Raw genomic sequence first — 17,805 nt, 5'->3', positions numbered from 1 at the left:
CTTGGACTGCAGGTATGGGGAATCCATGTCCCTACAGATGTTCCATCAGCCCCAGCAAGCATGGCCAGCGGCCAGAGGTTCCCCACATCTGCTTGTACTCTTGATAATGCTTCCTTGCCTGACTGTGTGTGCAGAAACTAGCCCACTGCACAATGGTAACGTTTATATAGGTAAAGGTAAAGGGACCCCTGACCATTAGGTCCAGTTGTGACCGACTCTGGGGTTGCGCGCTCATCTCGCACTATTGACCGAGGGAGCCGGCGTATAGCTTCCAGGTCATGTGGCCAGCATGACAAAGCCGCTTCTGGCAAACCAGAGCAGCACATGGAAACGCCGTTTACCTTCCCGCTGTAGCGGTTCCTATTTATCTATTTGCATTTTGACGTGCTTTCGAACTGCTAGGTTGGCAGGAGCTGGGACCAAGCAACGGGAGCTCACCCTGTCACAGGGATTCGAACCGCCGACCTTCTGATCAGTAAGCCCTAGGCTCAGTGGTTTAACCACAGCGCCACCTGGATCCCTAACGTTTATATAAGTGTCTACAAATCAATGTTCCCCAATAACTCACTTTCAAAACACGAAACCAAAATGCCAAAAATTCTTTGATTTACTGGTAGTTTAGCTGCTGTCCACAATGGTATTAAATGGGATTGAGGAAAAAGCCTGTTACAGTCAAAGCAATAACAGAATGTTACCGGTGTAAGACATTATTCTACTTTCCTGTCAAATTACAGTTGTGCTTTTGCTTAGGACTCACTCATAGATCATTCTGGGACGAAGCTTTTTCAAACCACTTGTTCCCTTCAGTTATTTATAGCTAAATGAGCAACAAGAGGAACAAAGAAGGGTTACAAAACAAAGTTTTATTCAGGTCTAAACATTAAAATGTTGCAAATTTATGTACATAATCCCTCAGAAGGGAGTATAAAAGCAAGAGGTGAGCTATATACACACAAACACCCATGACAAAGTACTTCAGAAATAATTTAAACCAGAGAGGATTCACAACAGCTCCTCAGAATGTCCAGTCTTGGAATTGTTATGGTGCCAGAACTAGTAACATTCCAAGAACCAAAAAAAGGTTTAAGTATTCCCTTTCCTTAAACATGTCTCCATGTTGAGCATCTTATCACTGCAAAGCTTCAAACTCCCAAACAAGACTTAGGAGCAATAAACGACAGAAAGGATGTGTGTAACATATCCCTATATTGCTTACTAAGATGCAACTTCTATAGAACCAAGCTGATCACACTCTTTAACTACTGTATTATCAGTAGGCCATAATTTATTGAGTAAGTATTTTTAAGTGGTCACCCTAGCTTAACAGCCCAAGATTTCTTGATATCACAGGTAAACACTTCAGTTTAGAAACAAAAAGCACTGTTTATTCAATTATTGCTGCAATAGATTCTAGCTCTCCCAGAGCCTGTGTAGTGTTACAAGAGGGGGAGTCAAACAATGGTTTCTTTAAAAATATATTCATGTACAAAAGACAAATGAGTTCTACAAAGTAAAACATCTTTATAAATATTAAATAGCTAAGTAAGGTCTACTATAAATCTAAGAAGAGGTTTTTTAAAAGTCCAAAACCATTTTTAAAAGTGACACCCAAAAAATTGCAAAAACATTCATATCAAATATGCATACACTACAGTATGCTTTTTTCAAGAAGATGGTTAGTTGTTGCAGTCATATTGTAAAGAAATAGGTCCAGAATATTTTGCAGAAGACAGACACAGCCCGTTTGTGCTAACAGCAACTTAGTACGATCAGGTCTTTTCCACCCAAATTTAGGGTTTTTGTTTTTTGTTTTGTTTTTAATTTCCCTCATCAGGAAAGCAAAGTGGCTGGAGAAAATGGCATGCAAAAGAAGATACAACCATAACTAGCCCCCATGGAGACACATGCATAATATTCCAGCACTACCGTATACAAAGATGATCATCACCTGTTTGGGGGAAATTGGTGTCAAATGTCATACATGCAGCCCACTTTCTCTTTCCCTAACCATGTCAAAAGAGTTGCTAAGTGCTTTAATTAGAACAGAGGTTAAGAAGTACAGTGGTACCTCAGGTTACAAACGCTTCAGGTTACAAACTCCAGTAACCCAGAAATAGTACCTCAGGTTAAGAACTTTGCTTCAGGATGAGAACAGAAATCGTGCTCTGGCAGCGTGGCAGCAGCAGGAGGCCCCATTAACTAAAGTGGTGCTTAATGTTAAGAACAGTTTCAGGTTAAGAACGGATCTCTGGAACGAATTAAGTTCTTGACCAGAGGTACCACTGTATCCCCAAAAGCAGATACAGGTGCACAACCTGCTACTATGCTGAAGTCTTTGCATTGTGGCCTAAGAGGACAGCACTTGGGCTGCTACAAGATGGTCTTATCTGACATGCGCTGCAACCTCTCGAAGCTGTGGAAGCAAGGGTCAGAGGCTATTGAGTATTCTGCATACCTTGTGGATTTACTAGGCAAGCATGCATTATCAGGCATGGGATATGGTTTCTGAAGCATCATAGGAGAAATGGGATTTCTAGCTCGAATAGGAACAAAGGAAGCTGGCTAATACCATTGGTCCATCTAGCTCAGTGTTGTCTACACTGACTGGCAGTGGCTCTAAAGGATTTTGGACAGTTCTTTCCCAGCCCTCTCTGGAGATGCTAGGGGGTTGAACCTGGGACCTTTTGCATGCAAAACAGGGGCTCCACCACTAAGCTACAGCCATTCTCTCCAAATATAAACCCCCATGACTGCAGATAAATGCTTGTAGACAGCTTCAAACCATTCACCCATTTATCTCGGTTTCATTCATGCCAAAAAGTCACCAAATATCTTGAAAACATGGACAAGACAATCAGATGGCAGAGTATGTTTTGCATATTAAACCAGGTTCAATAGCTGGCATGCAGTTAGAGAGACGGAAGCTGCAGCGATGATAAAGCAAGAGGAACCACTGGGAAGATGGGTGAAATAGCTTCTTGTATTCCAATGTTGGAATTTGGTGACCTTTCTACAGAAATGCATTTAATTTGGGCAGCATACATGTGACCCTATTCCAGGGGGCACCACTAATCCTGCCCCAAACAGATCTTCGATTTTATCTCTTTCCCAGCTGGATGCTTCAAGACTTCAGTGCCAAACTGGCTCTGTAATAGGCAACTTCATTATTCTACACAGTGTAAAACTTGAACTTCTACCGGTAAGTGATCTTGTATGGATGCCGATGCTGATGAACCACTAAAAATAATCACCCATTTATTCCAACACTTCCACTTTGCATACTTAATTCAGAGCACCTCAAGGGAAACTGAGTGAGAACAGGACCATCAATATCTATTAGATACAACAGCCAATAATGGAACCTCCATCCTCCAATTATCAAAAGCTAGGAACAAACAAGGGATAGCCATCTTCGTCAAGCCCTGCTGCGGAACTTAAGAACGTAAGAGCCTGCTGGATGCTTTTCTCAGTGGTCAACCAAATGCCTGTGGGAAACCCGCAAGCAGGACCCAAGCACAAGAGTACTTCCCGTTCCTGCAGTATTCTAGCAACTGGTATTCAGAAATGTTTCTGCCTCTGTTCATGGATACAGAGAATAGCCATCATGGCAAGTAGCCATCAATAGCCTTATCCTTGAATTTGTCTAATCCTCTTTGAAAGCCATTTAAGTTGGTAGCCATCACTGCCTCCTATGGGAGTGAGTTCCATAGTGTAACTATGCGCTGTGTGAGGCACTAACTTTCTTTTATCTGTCCTGAATCTTCCAACATTCAGCTCCACTGGATGTCCACAAACTCTATAGTGTTACGAGAAGCAAAACTTTTCTCCATCCTCTTTCCCCATGCCATGCACCATATTATAAACTTCTATCATGCCATCTCTTACTTGCCTTTGCACTAAACTAAAAAAAAAAAAACCAAACGCTGCAACTTTTCTTCACAGAAGAGTCGCTCTATTCAGCCCTTCCACATTTTCTGAACCTTTTCCAACTCTACAATATCGTCTTGGCACGGTATACACGGTATTCCAAGCTTCTTGGAAAGCATCTTACTAGCCAAAACTGGGAACAGAATCCTAGACTAGTCGGGATATTCTGATGGCACTAGCAGGTTACTTCCTCTAAAATATGGACCCAACAAGTTTTCTGTAGTGCTGTGCAAAAACCTGTCCTCCAGCTTCTCAAAATGTTTCTTACTTGCAAATGAGGCTTCTGTTTTTCTGTCCCTTTTTGCAGGGCACTTTAGAATTTATCATGGGCAGGGGCTTGATTTATCATAGCAGTGTGTGTATTTGTTCGTTTTCTTCCCATGAAACATTTTGCCAACACTCTACCGCTGCCTGCACTCCCCTTAAGCTGCTTTGAGCTTCCTGATCTCAAACAGGCCCATGGAAAAAGCTATTTCATTGGGGAGGGGGGAGGGGGGGGCCTTCTGAAGGAAGATTTCCCACTGACACTGCAACAAAACTGACCCTTCTTTCTAAGCCCAGAAATTCAGAAGGCGAGAAATATGAAACCTTGAATGAGAAGATGCCGTTACATAAAAGAAAAAAAATGGTATTTGCACTGTAAAATGATGAGGCAACATGGGCACTTCCATGTCCTACAATACTGAACTTGAAGGCCAAGAACTACTCCATAAGTGTTTCCTAAAAATCATTCAACAGAAAACTAACCCAACATTGATCATAACTACAGGAATCTGAATACCTGTATAAAACAGCTACATACTCGGAAGGTTGTGCGTTTGCTGCAGATCTGCTGAGGAGTGTGAGAAAGGGTCAAAATATGGTGCTGGGTACAGAATCTAGCTTCCTGAGAATCTCAACTTTCATTTCTTGTTGTAAATAAAAAGTTTAAAATCCTTATAGCTATTAAAATACACTCAAAACTGTGTTGAGGGGGCAACAGCTACAAAAATATCCAAAGTCAGGGAATTTACTAAAGATTTCCAGGTATTGGGACACAGTTTTAATGCTCACATATAGTTTCTGGCCCTTCATCACTAGCAGAACCAAAATCTACGCAAAATAGAGAAATGATGCACACCTGTCAATTTTCACTTTGAAGAAAGCCAATGGTGGGGGGGGGCGGGGCGGACAACGCAGAGTAAACATCTTGGCTACATAGAATTAGCTTCTGCATGAACAATGAAGGAGACCTCCAGCGTGAACTGACTGATAATTCTTAAGGCATGTGTTACTAAAGAAAAAAGGAAGTATCTATCTTCCATAAATACAATAATTCTATCCTGATTTTGTTACATAACAAAAAGAATGGCTACCAAAATATAAGGAAGAAAAAAACAGGTGCGTTTTCAAATGTCCCTATTTGAAACCTATATGAAGTCCAGCTCGATAACAACTTGCATGATTACGTTCCCTTTACCAAAGAAGCTCTCGTGGTCAAAGTTTTCTGCGAGTTTTCATCATGTGCAGGATGTCAATACAACTGCTGGAGGAAAATAAACTGAGGTTCTGAATAGCCAGTGATGGTAGACCTCAAAAGTGTGTCTGACTGGGGTGACTGACTATCTGTGACAGGCAACAGAACTTGATGGTCCTCTGTTCCAAAGGGGAGAGGTAATGCTATATCTGAAGGCTTCACATCAGCAGATTCCAGCAAAGGGCTTTTCTCATTTGGAATGGAGTCTTGATCATTGAAGGAATGGTCAAGTGTGATGGGATCCAGAGGGTTCTCCGAACCTGTGAAAGCAAACAGAACTAAAATTGTGTTCATTGCTAAAAGTTGTGCACAGGAAGACCCAGGAAGAGAAGATATGATTTCCCCCTGCAAATGATTCAAGAACACTCACTACTATTTACTAGTCTTCAAGCCTTCATAGATGTCTATTGTAAACCTGAAAACAAAACTTGTAACTGGGATTTAAAGTTCACGTTTGGGCTACAAGAATTATCAGCAAAATTCCATAACTGAATGACTGATGGCCCTGACTTCAAGGACTAATCTCATTACAGATTTGGGTGGAGGGAAGGAGAATCTCAGAACCACCACCTCAAAACCAGTATTTTCATTATGACGGAATTTGGTACTAGATTAGTTCATTTCAGGTATCTGCCCTATAAAGTCAAGTGCATCTTCATACATGACAGCTAGTAGGGGACCTAAACATGTACCTAGGCAGGCTCAGCAATGCCATTCCTTCATCACATTATTAACGTACAGGGTTGACACTCTTGGCAAAGGGTAGCGGGTCTCCCATTGGCAGCACTTTTGAGACTGGATTAACCACAGAGTATACGGAGGCACAGTCCAAAGAATCCACCATTTTAGTATGGCTAAGTTAGTCTTTGGGTGGCATTGCTGAACAGCTAACCTTTTTACCTGTGATTCCACAAGTAGTAGATATTAGTTCTTAAATAACCAGCACTTACCTGCATGAACCTTTGCTTTGTGTTTCTTTAGGTTTTTTATATCTGTGTAGGAGTTTCCACACAGCTCACAGACAAATGGTCTTTCACCTTAAACAAAAATTGTCAATTAGACTTCATAGATGTGCAGTGCAATCCTAAGGGCTTCCCACAACCAAAAACAAGTTTCTATAGCCACTTCATCTCAAACTCCACCCAGGTTTCTATGGCAAAGTTGCTTAAGGGAAACAACTTGTTTAGGAAATAACAAGTTACAAAGTGACTTTGATTCTCAGGCATAAGGCTTTTCGATTCCTTCAAAACTGGTGTCCAATACCAGAGGACAAGAGCACATTTAATGTGGAATTGCTATCATTTCACAATTCTTTATTAGAGAATTACATATAAAGATCATAATCCGCAGTTCACATACATATAGGAAGCTCCCTCATACAATGTCAGACTGTTGGTCCCTCTAGCTCAGAATTGTCTACACTGACTGGCAGAAGCTCCAGGATTTCAGACAGAAGTTTCTCCCAACCCAGCCTGGAGATGCCAGGAATTGAACCTGAGACCTCCTCCTTGCAAGGCAGATGCTCTACCTCTAAGTTATGGCCCTTCTAATACAGACAATTAGAAAGGTAGGTAGGAGGATCATGCTAACTGAAACTAGATGATGTGTAGTATACTATCATTTAACTATTTGACATTAAATGACTTTGAGTAAGCACAAACCTGCATACAGGGCATGGAAAAGGTAAGAGGGAGGAGCACGCCTGAAAACTAACCTGTATGGGACCGAAAATGCTTGCTGAGCTCTCCTGAAGAAATGAAGCTTTTGCTACAAATTCCACATATATAAGGTTTCTCTCCTATAGGGAAAAGGAGTGGATGAACTCAGTACACAACCTAGCAATAATGCATGTGAAGACCTCATGAAATCTCAAGTGTATGGACACACTTCATTCTCCGCTATTAGTAGACACAGATGCGGGTGGTGCTGTGGTCTAAACCACTGAGTCTCTTGGGCTCACCAGTTGGAAGGTCACACATACATCCACCCAGACTAGCAGCAGTTCTCAACCTGGTGGGATGAGTCTCATGACTGGAATATAGTAATAGAGGGATACAATCTATTTAAGAGAAATAGACCAAATAGGAAAGGAGGAGGAGTAGCTTTATATGTTAGGGATGTGTATACCTGTGAAGAGATCCAGGATTTAAAACTTCAAAGCCAAATTGAGAGTATCTGGGTCAAAATTAAGGGAGAGAAAAATAACAGTGGTCTCATTGTGGGAGTTTACTATAGATCCCCAAGCCAAACTGAGGACACAGATGATGCCTTCCTGGAACAGATGGCCAAGCATTCAAAAGGAAGTGAGATAGTAGTAATGGGGGATTTCAACTATCCTGATATTTGTTGGATGTCAAACTCAGCCAAGAGCATAAGGTCGAACAGATTCCTCACTGGCCTTGCAGACAACTTCATTGTCCAGAAAGTGGGAGAAGCAACAAGAGGATCAGCCATTTTAGATCTGGTCCTAACCAATAGTGATGACTTGGTTAGTGGGGTAGAAGTGGCAGGATCATTAGGTGGGAGTGACCATGCTCTTCTGGAGTTTATTATCCAGCGGAAAGGAGTAACCAAGCATACTAAGACTCAAATTCTAGACTTTAAGAAAGCCGACTTCAGAAAACTTAGGGAAACGCTGGGTGAAATCCCATGGACAGTAATACTAAAAGGGAAGGGAGTTCATGATGGTTGGGAGTTTGTTAAAAGGGAGATATTAAAAGCACAACTTCAGGCAATACCAATGAGATGGAAACATGGAAGGTGCCTAAAGAAGCCAGGCTGGCTATCTAAAGAACTTTTGACTGAGTTAAGATTTAAAAGGAATATGTACAAAAAATGGAAAAGGGGGGAAATCTCCAGAGAGGAATTCAAACATATAGCCAGCACGTGTAGAGACAAAGTCAGAAAAGCTAAAGCACAGAATGAACTCAGGCTCGCCAGACAGGTTAAAAGCCACGAAAAGGGCTTTTATGGGTATGTCCGTAGCAAAAGGAAGAACAAGGAAACAGTGGGGTCACTCAGAGGAGAAGATGGTGAAATGCAAACAGGGGACAGAGAAAGGGCAGAACTCCTCAATGCCTTCTTTGCCTCAGTCTTCTCCAAGAAAGAAAACAATGCCTGACCTGAAGAATATGGAGCAGATGATTCAGCAGGGGAAACACAGCCCAGAATAAGTAAGGAGGTAGTACAAGAATACTTGGCTAGTTTAGATGTATTCAAGTCTCCAGGGCCAGATGAACTACATCCAAGAGTATTAAAAGAACTGGCAGAGGTGATTTCAGAACCACTAGCAATAATCTTTGAAAATTCCTGGAGAACAGGCGAAGTTCCAGAAGACTGGAGGAGGGCAAATGTTGTCCCTATTTTCAAAAAGGGGAAAAGAGAGGACCCAAACAATTACCGCCCAGTCAGCCTGACATCAATACCAGGAAAGATTCTAGAGCAGATCATTAAGCAAACAGTCTGTGAGCACCTAGAAAGAAACTCTGTGATCACTAAAAGTCAGCATGGGTTTCTGAAAAATAAGTCATGTCAGACTAATCTGATCTCATTTTTTGACAGAATTACAAGCCTGGTAGATGAAGGGAACGCTGTGGATGTAGCCTATCTTGATTTCAGCAAGGCCTTTGACAAGGTGCCCCATGATATTCTTGTAAAGAAGCTGGTAAAATTTGGGCTAGACAATGCTACCATTCAGTGGATTTGTAACTGGCTTACTGACCGAACCCAAAGGGTGCTCATCAATGGCTCCTCCTCATCCTGGAGAGTAGTGACTAGTGGGGTGCCACAGGGTTCTGTCTTGGGCCCAGTCTTGTTCAACATCTTTATCAATGACTTGGATGATGGGCTTGAGGGCATCCTGAGCAAGTTTGCAGATGACACCAAATTGGGAGGGGTGGCTAACACCCCAGAGGACAGGATCACACTTCAGAATGACCTTAACAGATTAGACAACTGGGCCAAAGCAAACAAGATGAATTTTAACAAGGAGAAATGTAAAGTACTGTACTACACTTGGGCAAAAAAAATGAAAGGCACAAGTACAGGATGGGAGACACCTGGCTTGAGAGCAGTACATGTGAAAAGGATCTAGGAGTCTTGGTAGACCACAAACTTGACATGAGTCAGCAGTGTGATGCAGCAGCTAAAAAAGCCAATGCAATTCTGGGCTGCATCAATAGGAGTATAGCATCTAAATCAAGGGAAGTAATAGTACCACTGTATTCTGCTCTGGTCAGACCTCACCTGGAGTACTGTGTCCAGTTCTGGGCACCACAGTTCAAGAAGGATACTGATAAGCTGGAACGTGTCCAGAAGAGGGCAACCAAAATGGTCAAAGGCCTGGAAACGATGCCTTATGAGGAACGGCTTAGGGAGCTGGGTATGTTTAGCCTGGAGAAGAGAAGGTTAAGGGGTGATATGATAGCCATGTTCAAATATATAAAAGGATGTCATATAGAGGAGGGTGAAATGTTGTTTTCTGCTGCTCCAGAGAAGCGGACACGGAGCAACGGATTCAAACTACAAGAAAGAAAATTCCACCTAAACATTAGGAAGAACTTCCTGACAGTAAGAGCTGTTCGGCAGTGGAATTTGCTGCCAAGGAGTGTGGTGGAGTCTCCTTCTTTGGAGGTCTTTAAGCAGAGGCTTGACAGCCATCTGTCAGGAATGCTTTGATGGTGTTTCCTGCTTGGCAGGGGGTTGGACTGGATGGCCCTTGTGGTCTCTTCCAACTCTATGATTCTATGATTCTATGATTCTAAAGCATCTCTGAGATTTTGCCTAATCTCTATTCACGAGATTTCTAGAAAATCATGCATGCAAAGTATGCATTCTTTTGCTGAGCTCTGCTGTTGACCTCAAGCACCTCATTTAACCTCAAGCACCTCTGGTATTCTCAAACAATCTATCTCCACCACCACCCCTTAGCTTTTAAGATCAGGTGTGTTCATAGTGGCATGGTTGCCAAATGAAAGCTGGGCTTATCATGGTGTTTAGCTCAGCAGGCAATAAAGCAGGCAAGAACAGGTAAACTCATTTACACTTTGCATATTTTCTTGCCTGTTGCACTGCCCTACAAGGCCATACACTTCCCGTTCCATATCTATAGCACTCTATGCAATTTGGTTTCACCATCTCTCTCGTGTCTTCCACTTTGGATCTCACCTGTATGCTTTCTTGAATGAGTGATGAGTGAACTTGAGACTGCAAAGGCTTTCCCACAGGTGTCACAGACATACGGCTTTTCTCCTGTATGCCGCCGCACATGATATGTCAGTGTGCTTGCCTGTGCAAATCGCTGCCCACATCTATCGCAGACATATGGTTTTTCTCCACTGTGCTTCCTAAAAGGAAAGGAGCTTGTTAGATTCTACTGGTACACCAATCGGTTTCCCTGGACAACAGCCCTATTAAAACGGTCAAAGAACACATGCAGGCATAAATAGCAGAAGGGACGTCAGGCTGCGTAGGCTAGCTCGTGTTCCATGTTCCAGTTGGCTCTACCCCCAACTTTCCTGCATTGACCAGGAAGGTCTGAAGGGGGATTGTGTGCTCAGGTGAATGTACTTAAGAGTCCTCCCCTTGAATGGGAACCCCTGCATTATCAGGATTCATGACCATGGGAAGGATTACCCACACATTCAGCTGAAAGCAGGAAGTATCTGCCTTCAGACTTTCCCATTCAATGTGGGAAGGTCAGAGAGGGGACAAGGAAACAACGGGTACAGATGGTGTGCAGGCACACAGCCTGTGCCCCCTTCACATTGTATACCCATATGCATTCTCTGAATGCATGGGGGGGGGGGGACCTAAGCTCCCTAACTTAAGCGGTCAGTTTCAGATGAAGTCCTTTTACTCACCTGGCATGAATCTTCAGATTGCTAGAGGTTGCAAACTGCAGGTTGCAGGCATCACACTTGTACGGTTTCTCCTCCCCGTGATGCATGCGGCTGTGGAAAACCAGCTGGCATTTTTGAGCAAAGCCTTTGTCACAGAGTTCACATTTGTATGGCTTTTCACCTGTGTAGAGAATTGAGCTGCTTGCTTTAGCAGTGTCTTGTGAAGGATGAGGTTTTTCAGATGAGAAGCGACAGCAAACCGGAGGATGGGGGCAAAGTTCGGCATAAAGGGAAAGTATGTCAAAGACTACTTGACCGTGTATAAATTTGAGCAGATAGGGCCCTAAATAACTATTCCAAATGTCAAGGAAATAAACAACTATCTGACTTTTAGAAGACATCTGAAGGCAGCCCTGTTTAGGGAAGTTTTAAATGTTTGATGTTGTTGCTTTTATTATTAATAGGAATATTCTGTTGGGAGCCACCCAGAGTGGCTGGGGAAACCCAGCCAATGGGCAGAGTATAAATAATAATATTATTATTACTATTATTATTATTATTATATTGCGGCTCCCACAACAAACAGTTTAAAAAGACTACCAAAAATACTGGTATAAGCATTGTGTGTCACCAAGCTGAACACATCACCGTAGTTGTGTACTGACGCCTGGCAGAGGTATGTTAACACTGCTGCCTTTGTAATTACAGCTGGGTAGCAAGAAATGGTGTTTATCAAGCCAGCAGCAGTAACGTGCCACACATGGCTGCTTGGTCACAAGTCTGCAGGCTTGTACTAGAGGCAAAAGAAAATGAATATGGTTTATAGTGTACAGTAACACAATCCATGCCTAATACGGTTAATGAGCATATGAAACTGACCTATACTGAGCAAGACCATTGGTTCATCAGTTACTGTACAATGATAGACCCTGGCTCACCTAGGTTTCAGATCAGAGTATTCCACAGCCCTACTTAGATATGTCAGGAATCGACCTTATGCATGCAGAGCATGTGCTTTATCGCACAGACATGGCCCTTTATGGTTTGAATAAATGAGCAAGCTATTGGTATTTGTAACTTGATGTGGAAGAAAGTAGTCCCCTGCAATGCCAGTGTAGGGGAATCTTAAAAAAATAGTAATTGTACAAATTTGATAAAAATAAAACATTGGCGGTAAGGAATATTCCACTCACAATATTGCCATAATCATTCAAAAGCAACTATCAACCCACAATACTGAAGAAGGGAAAGCAACTTCTCTGGGAGAGAATGAGGGTCTTTCTGCTCACTTTCACAAGAGGCAACTCCCAACACAAAGCAAGGAGCCTACCTGTATGGGTTCTTACATGTGTTTTCAGCTGGTTGCACTGCGTAAAGGCCTTCCCACAGAGCTGGCACACGTACGGTTTGACTCCTTTGTGGATCCTCATGTGCCGCCTCAGACTACTAGCTTCGGAAAACACCTTGCCACAGGTGTTACACACTGGCTTGGCCTTGGGGTATTTCGGATCCAGTTCCTCTCCTGAGCTTTCCAGCTGGTAAGAGTTCTTGTCACTGGCGATGTTGGACAAGCAGTGCTCCTTCAAAGCACAATCCTGCTGCGCTTTACCCCGTTTGGACTTCATAGTCATCGTCTGGACAAGGATCTCCTGCGCAGCAAAGGTTTCACTCTCCACCACAGGTGTAAGCTGCAGCTCAGAATTATCCCCACCTTGGGCAGCTTGCTCCGTGATCTCTGTGGCGAGCTTATTTGCATCTAAAAACATCTCCACTGCAGAGTTCTCTGCAGCATCACTTGGATATTGTGCTGGCTTGTTTGGCAGGTTTTTGGGAGAGCTGAAGGCCTTCTTTCGCTTTTTGGTTTGAAGAGATTTTTTCCCTGTGGTTGCTATCAAGACTGGGGACTGCACCGTGTCCACTGAAGGGGAATCCAATCTCTCTTGGCTGTTATAGTCACGAAGGGTTAGCAGGCAAGTCTGCTGGTTCAATGCAATATTCCCAGTGATACTAGAGATTTCTGTAGAAGAGGGATTAGCAATAAAAGCAAAGTCTTCCATCTTTATTTTACATTTAGTGACCACCTCCTCCACTTTGAGATAGTCGGCAGCCTGATGTATTTCTTTAACATTCCAGCTGCAAGGGAAAAAGGTTAAATGGGAATGTACCAGCTGAAGAAAACAGGCTGTCTTATAGAATTAGCATAAATACTAAGTGGATAGAAACTGGTGAAGCTTGAAATCAGGTTTTTATAATATAGACTGGAATTTTTCATTTTTTTAAAAAAATCAAATGTATTACATATTCCTTTAAAAATAATCTAGTTTAAAAGCTGAATTTAATAAGAGTTCTCATCAACCACTGCTCTTTTCCAGTGTGGTGCCGTGGTTGAACATCTAATTTGCACAACAGAGACTCAGGTTCAGATCCCACTATCCAAAAGGTGCCCTTCAGATCCAGTTTATAACCAGGTTATTAGAAACATAAGTTTTCCATAATCAAACATGAGAGCTAAAGTTAAGAATTTGATTAAAATAAATATATTAAATCCTAGGAAAGGTGTTAAGTATGAGCCACACATCTCAAGACCACAGTCAGTAATCCTAATATTTTGAAAATCATCAAGTGTTTATATTTTGAAACTGGTCAAAACTAAAGGACAAGTAACACTGGTCTCACCCACAGGCTCGTTGCTGCTGCACAAAAGACCCCTTAAGCCCATTTTCTTCACAACTGGGAAATCAACTGAAATTCACGAAAAGCCCCTCCCCTTCTTTCACAATTTCCCTGTGTCTTGACTCAGGCAATAATAGTCTTTGCAAAAGCCTCTATTTCTGCTTACCTTTTCTCAGTGACCCCTTACTTCTTATAACTTTTGCCTTTGCCTCAGGATGCATGGAAGAAAATGGCTGATATGCATAGTGGAGGAAGAGTAATAAAAAAGGTAAGGTCAATGACCCCTGGACGGTTAAGTCCAGTCAAAGGCAACTATGGGGTGCAGCACCCATCTCGCTTCAGGCCAAGGGAGCAGGTGTTTTCCAAATCATGTGGCCAGCATGACTAAACTGCTTCTGACGCAACAGAACACCATGAAAGAAGCCAGTGCATGAAAACGCTGTTTACCTTCCTGACATAGTGTGGATTCAAACCGCCAACCTCCCCATCAGCAGGCTCAAGAGGCTCAGTGGTTTAGACCACAGCACCACCCATGTCCCTGAGGAGGGAGGGTGTGGAAATAGGGAACATCTTTAAGCAGCTGCTTGCAATGCAACAACTGAGGTTGCAGTATAGTACTAAAACAGAGGCAGTGCAGGCCCAAGATGATCACAGTCCAATGGGAACTGAATTCTGTGTAAATTGCAGGCACGGGGAGTAAAGGGCTGAAGCCCCACTAAACCAGGGTCATGATCTGGATCTAGTAGATTATGCTGCTCATTTCTGAAAGAAAAGTAATGCACTCAAGGGCATCACTTATAGTTTAGCCCTCAGTTCCCTTCCATTTGCTATTTATATCCCTCTGGGGGGCAAAGGCGAACTAGGTTGAGAAACTGTTCCCTTAAATAATCTCTGGCAAAACTAGAATTAGTGTTTGCATCCTTATGTTATAATATTGGCCTATGAAACAGACAGTTACTCTCTTGAATGAGGAGCCTGAAACCGTAGCGACATCAACTATCAGGTGGGTGGCATTATCCTTGCATATCCTAGTTGTATTCTCTGACCTCTTTGCCCTCTCTCAATTCGTGACATGTCAACTTAAATTGCAAGCCGTCAGGCAGCAACCTGTCTTTTTAGTTCTCTGTGAATGTCTTATTCCGAATACTCTGCAGACAAATGCCCAGCCTTATTGTATTACCTGTCAAGGTTTAAATCTCCTGTATATATGAACTCCAGAAGTTTCTGAAATCCATCAGCCTTCACTTGATTCTGATCCAAAAATATGTTACTCTCCGAAGTATCCCTGTAAAAAGCCCCAAAGTACTCGCTAAAGGAAGCCAGAACATTTCGGTGAGCTTTAAACTGGCATTCACCAATAACGATGGTGCAGTCACAAAGGAAGCCCACCTCTCGCTGTTTGTTCAGTCTCTCCAGTAGGTGCTCACAGTGATGGGAATACTGCATTTTGGGTATTGAGACACAGCTTCCTTGCTTTGGTCTGAGAAGGCAAAGGAACATATTTAGTATCAGTATGCCAGGCTCAGAAAAGAATATAGATGTACTATAGTTCCCACTCAAGGATCTTAAACTTTTAAGCAATCCTGCACTTAAGGACAAATTATGTGAACAATATCACATGCAACAAGTTTTCCTGTTACTTGCCACTAAAATCAGATTATTAAATTTTACAGACTGGTTTGGGTCACAACTATCATTTTTATATGATAAAGGGTAAAGGGACCCCTGACCATTAGGTCCAGTCGTGACCGACTCTGGGGTTGCGCGCTCATCTCGCATTATTGGCCGAGGGAGCCGGCATATAGCTTCCAGGTCATGTGGCCAGCATGACAAAGCTGCTTCTGGAGAACCAGAGCAGCACATGGAAATGCCGTTTACCTTCCCGCTGTTGCGGTTCCTATTTATCTACTTGCATTTTGACGTGCTTTCGAACTGCTAGGTTGGCAGGAGCTGGGACCAAGCAACGGGAGCTCACCCCATCACAGGAATTCGAACCGCCGACCTTCTGATCAGCAAGCCCTAGGCTCAGTGGTTTAACCACTTATTGAAAATTTGATGTCCCACATTTCAATGGTTTTTTTTGTTGTTGTCCCAGACTGCATCATGTAGGTCTTGTTTACTCTGCCAAGAATTAAAGATTAGTATCTCATAGCTATTATCCATAGTTATTATTCATACAGCATGTAGTTCCTACAAAGAAGGCACATCCATAAAGAAAATATGGCATCCAAATATAAATTGCTAGGATAAAGATCCAATTGGATGCAAATCTGCATGGATATGTTGCATATAGAACACACATATTTACGGGTGTGTTAGATGTAGTTTCGAATCCTGACTGTAGGTAAGCCATTCTGGGAGCCTTTTCAGCTAAACAGTGGGGTACAAATGCTCAAAATAAGTAATTTTAAGTACTTCCTAAATAGAACCTTTGTAAAATATGAACTGGGCTCAAATTCAACAATCCCCATAGACAAAAAGAAATCCAGTATGTAACTATTCTGGAGTGTTCACAGGCCACTGCCTTTGTCTGAAAGTACACACTCAAACCAACAGGGGTAATTTAATTATCACCATCCTTCCAGCCTTCTCAGTCCAACCAAGCGCAAGGATGGTTACAGACACCCCCCAATAACCTCAGCCAGCCTACTCCTGAAAACTGACATCAATTCTACCACCCATTTAGCACATCATTTTGCTCCCATACTGTTACCATCACAACTGAACTGTAAATTTCAGCTTGTTCAGCTAGCAGGTAAATTCCTCCCGGCTTGCTTAACTGACCCCCAAGCATGTACGCAACTGCACTTGCCTGTTGTAATCTTACGCCAACTATGCCTCTTCCCAACAAGCTCACTCAGCGCTTTGGGGGCAGCAGTCACCACTGTGTTCAGGGGCTCCTGTTTCTTATTAATTCTTTTTTGCAAATCACTTGGAGGGGTTTGGCGGGTTTGTTTGTCTGACCAATCCACCGGTTATAAATTGGATGAAATAGATAGATATAATCATGCTTAGGATGGCAGCTCTACTTCCTAGAACCATAGAGCTGAAAGGGACCCCGACGGTCACCTAGTCCAGCCCCCTCCAAATGGAGGCAGGAATCTTTTTGTCCTACATGGGGTTCAAACCACAACCCTGAGATTAAGAGTGTCATGCTCTACCGACTGATCTATCCCAGGATCGCGGCAGTCTTGCCAGGAAATAGACTGTGGGCGAGGAGCGCTCCTTTCCACCCGCCCCCCATATTTGACTGCCTGAGCACCGCCCCCCCTCGCCCTCTGCGCTGCCCCATTCCTCCTGCACTTCGTCGAGGCAGCCCTTCCTATCCTGTTTATCTTTCCTCACATAAAAACACCCTTTCTCTCCACTACCCGAACCGCCCCCCCCCGCGCGGCAGAATGGTCCCGTCCAACCGTCCATTCTTCCCTCCCCTCAGAACTACTAGGGGAAAACACACCTGGAGAGGGGCAGGGGTGGGGTGGGGGGATGGGGGACGCGGAACCTTGTTCACCTCAGTCCGCCATTTTATGATGACGCCACCCGCACCGGCGGCCGAAATCTCACTTCCGTTCTCAAATGAACTCCGGCAACTAAAGAGTGGCGGCGGGAGGGGCGGGAAAAAAAAGATTGAAATGGAGGGCGGGGCAGAATTAGGTTCCGGCCGGGAAGTTCTTCCCGCCCACCTCCCCTGACAAAACTACGTATCCCATGATGCTTAGCCCCAAAAATGAACTCCGCCAGCGGCCGAGTTTTTCCTCAGCGTGAGGGGAAATGTAGTTCCTAAGTGCCTCGCTGAGGTTAACTGCTTGAGTGCCAAGGACAGGATGAAATGAGAACGAATCGGAATAG

The 17,805-nt window shown here is 43.3% G+C and overlaps 1 protein-coding gene across 6 annotated transcripts; it reads right to left on the bottom strand.

The window, feature by feature from the left end:
- Positions 1–843: 843 nt before the first annotated feature.
- Positions 844–17,538, bottom strand: MYNN (myoneurin). 6 transcript variants are annotated; one of them, XM_035133653.3, is made up of 8 exons: positions 17,468–17,538; positions 15,137–15,436; positions 12,614–13,416; positions 11,305–11,500; positions 10,610–10,788; positions 7,158–7,241; positions 6,394–6,480; positions 844–5,703 (listed from the first exon to the last, which is right to left on the bottom strand). In XM_035133653.3, exons 2-8 carry the CDS (start codon positions 15,400–15,402, stop codon positions 5,441–5,443), a joined length of 1,878 nt encoding a protein of 625 aa, XP_034989544.1. In that variant the 5' UTR covers positions 15,403–15,436; positions 17,468–17,538; the 3' UTR covers positions 844–5,440. The 6 variants fall into 6 exon arrangements, with proteins under 6 accessions (XP_034989544.1, XP_088525965.1, XP_034989545.1 ...); XM_088669839.1 differs by having other exon boundaries at positions 11,305–11,464; XM_035133654.3 differs by having other exon boundaries at positions 17,414–17,524.
- Positions 17,539–17,805: the final 267 nt, after the last annotated feature.

Source organism: Zootoca vivipara, chromosome 5, assembly GCF_965207765.1.
Source record: "Zootoca vivipara chromosome 5, rZooViv2.hap1.1, whole genome shotgun sequence".
NCBI classification, from domain to species: domain Eukaryota; kingdom Metazoa; phylum Chordata; class Lepidosauria; order Squamata; family Lacertidae; genus Zootoca; species Zootoca vivipara.
This window is presented reverse-complemented; position numbering and strand designations above follow the sequence as displayed.

Excerpts from the sequence above, each read along its gene's own strand:
- MYNN (XM_035133653.3), bottom strand. The coding sequence starts at position 15,402 with ATGCAGTATTCCCATCACTGTGAGCACCTACTGGAGAGACTGAACAAA. Across the intron at positions 11,501-12,613 it reads ACATGTAAGAACCCATACAG|ACACTGCTAAAGCAAGCAGC; the intron begins GTAGGCTCCTTG and ends ATCCTTCACAAG. Across the intron at positions 7,242-10,609 it reads TCATTCAAGAAAGCATACAG|GAGAGAAACCTTATATATGT; the intron begins GTGAGATCCAAA and ends TTTTCCCTATAG.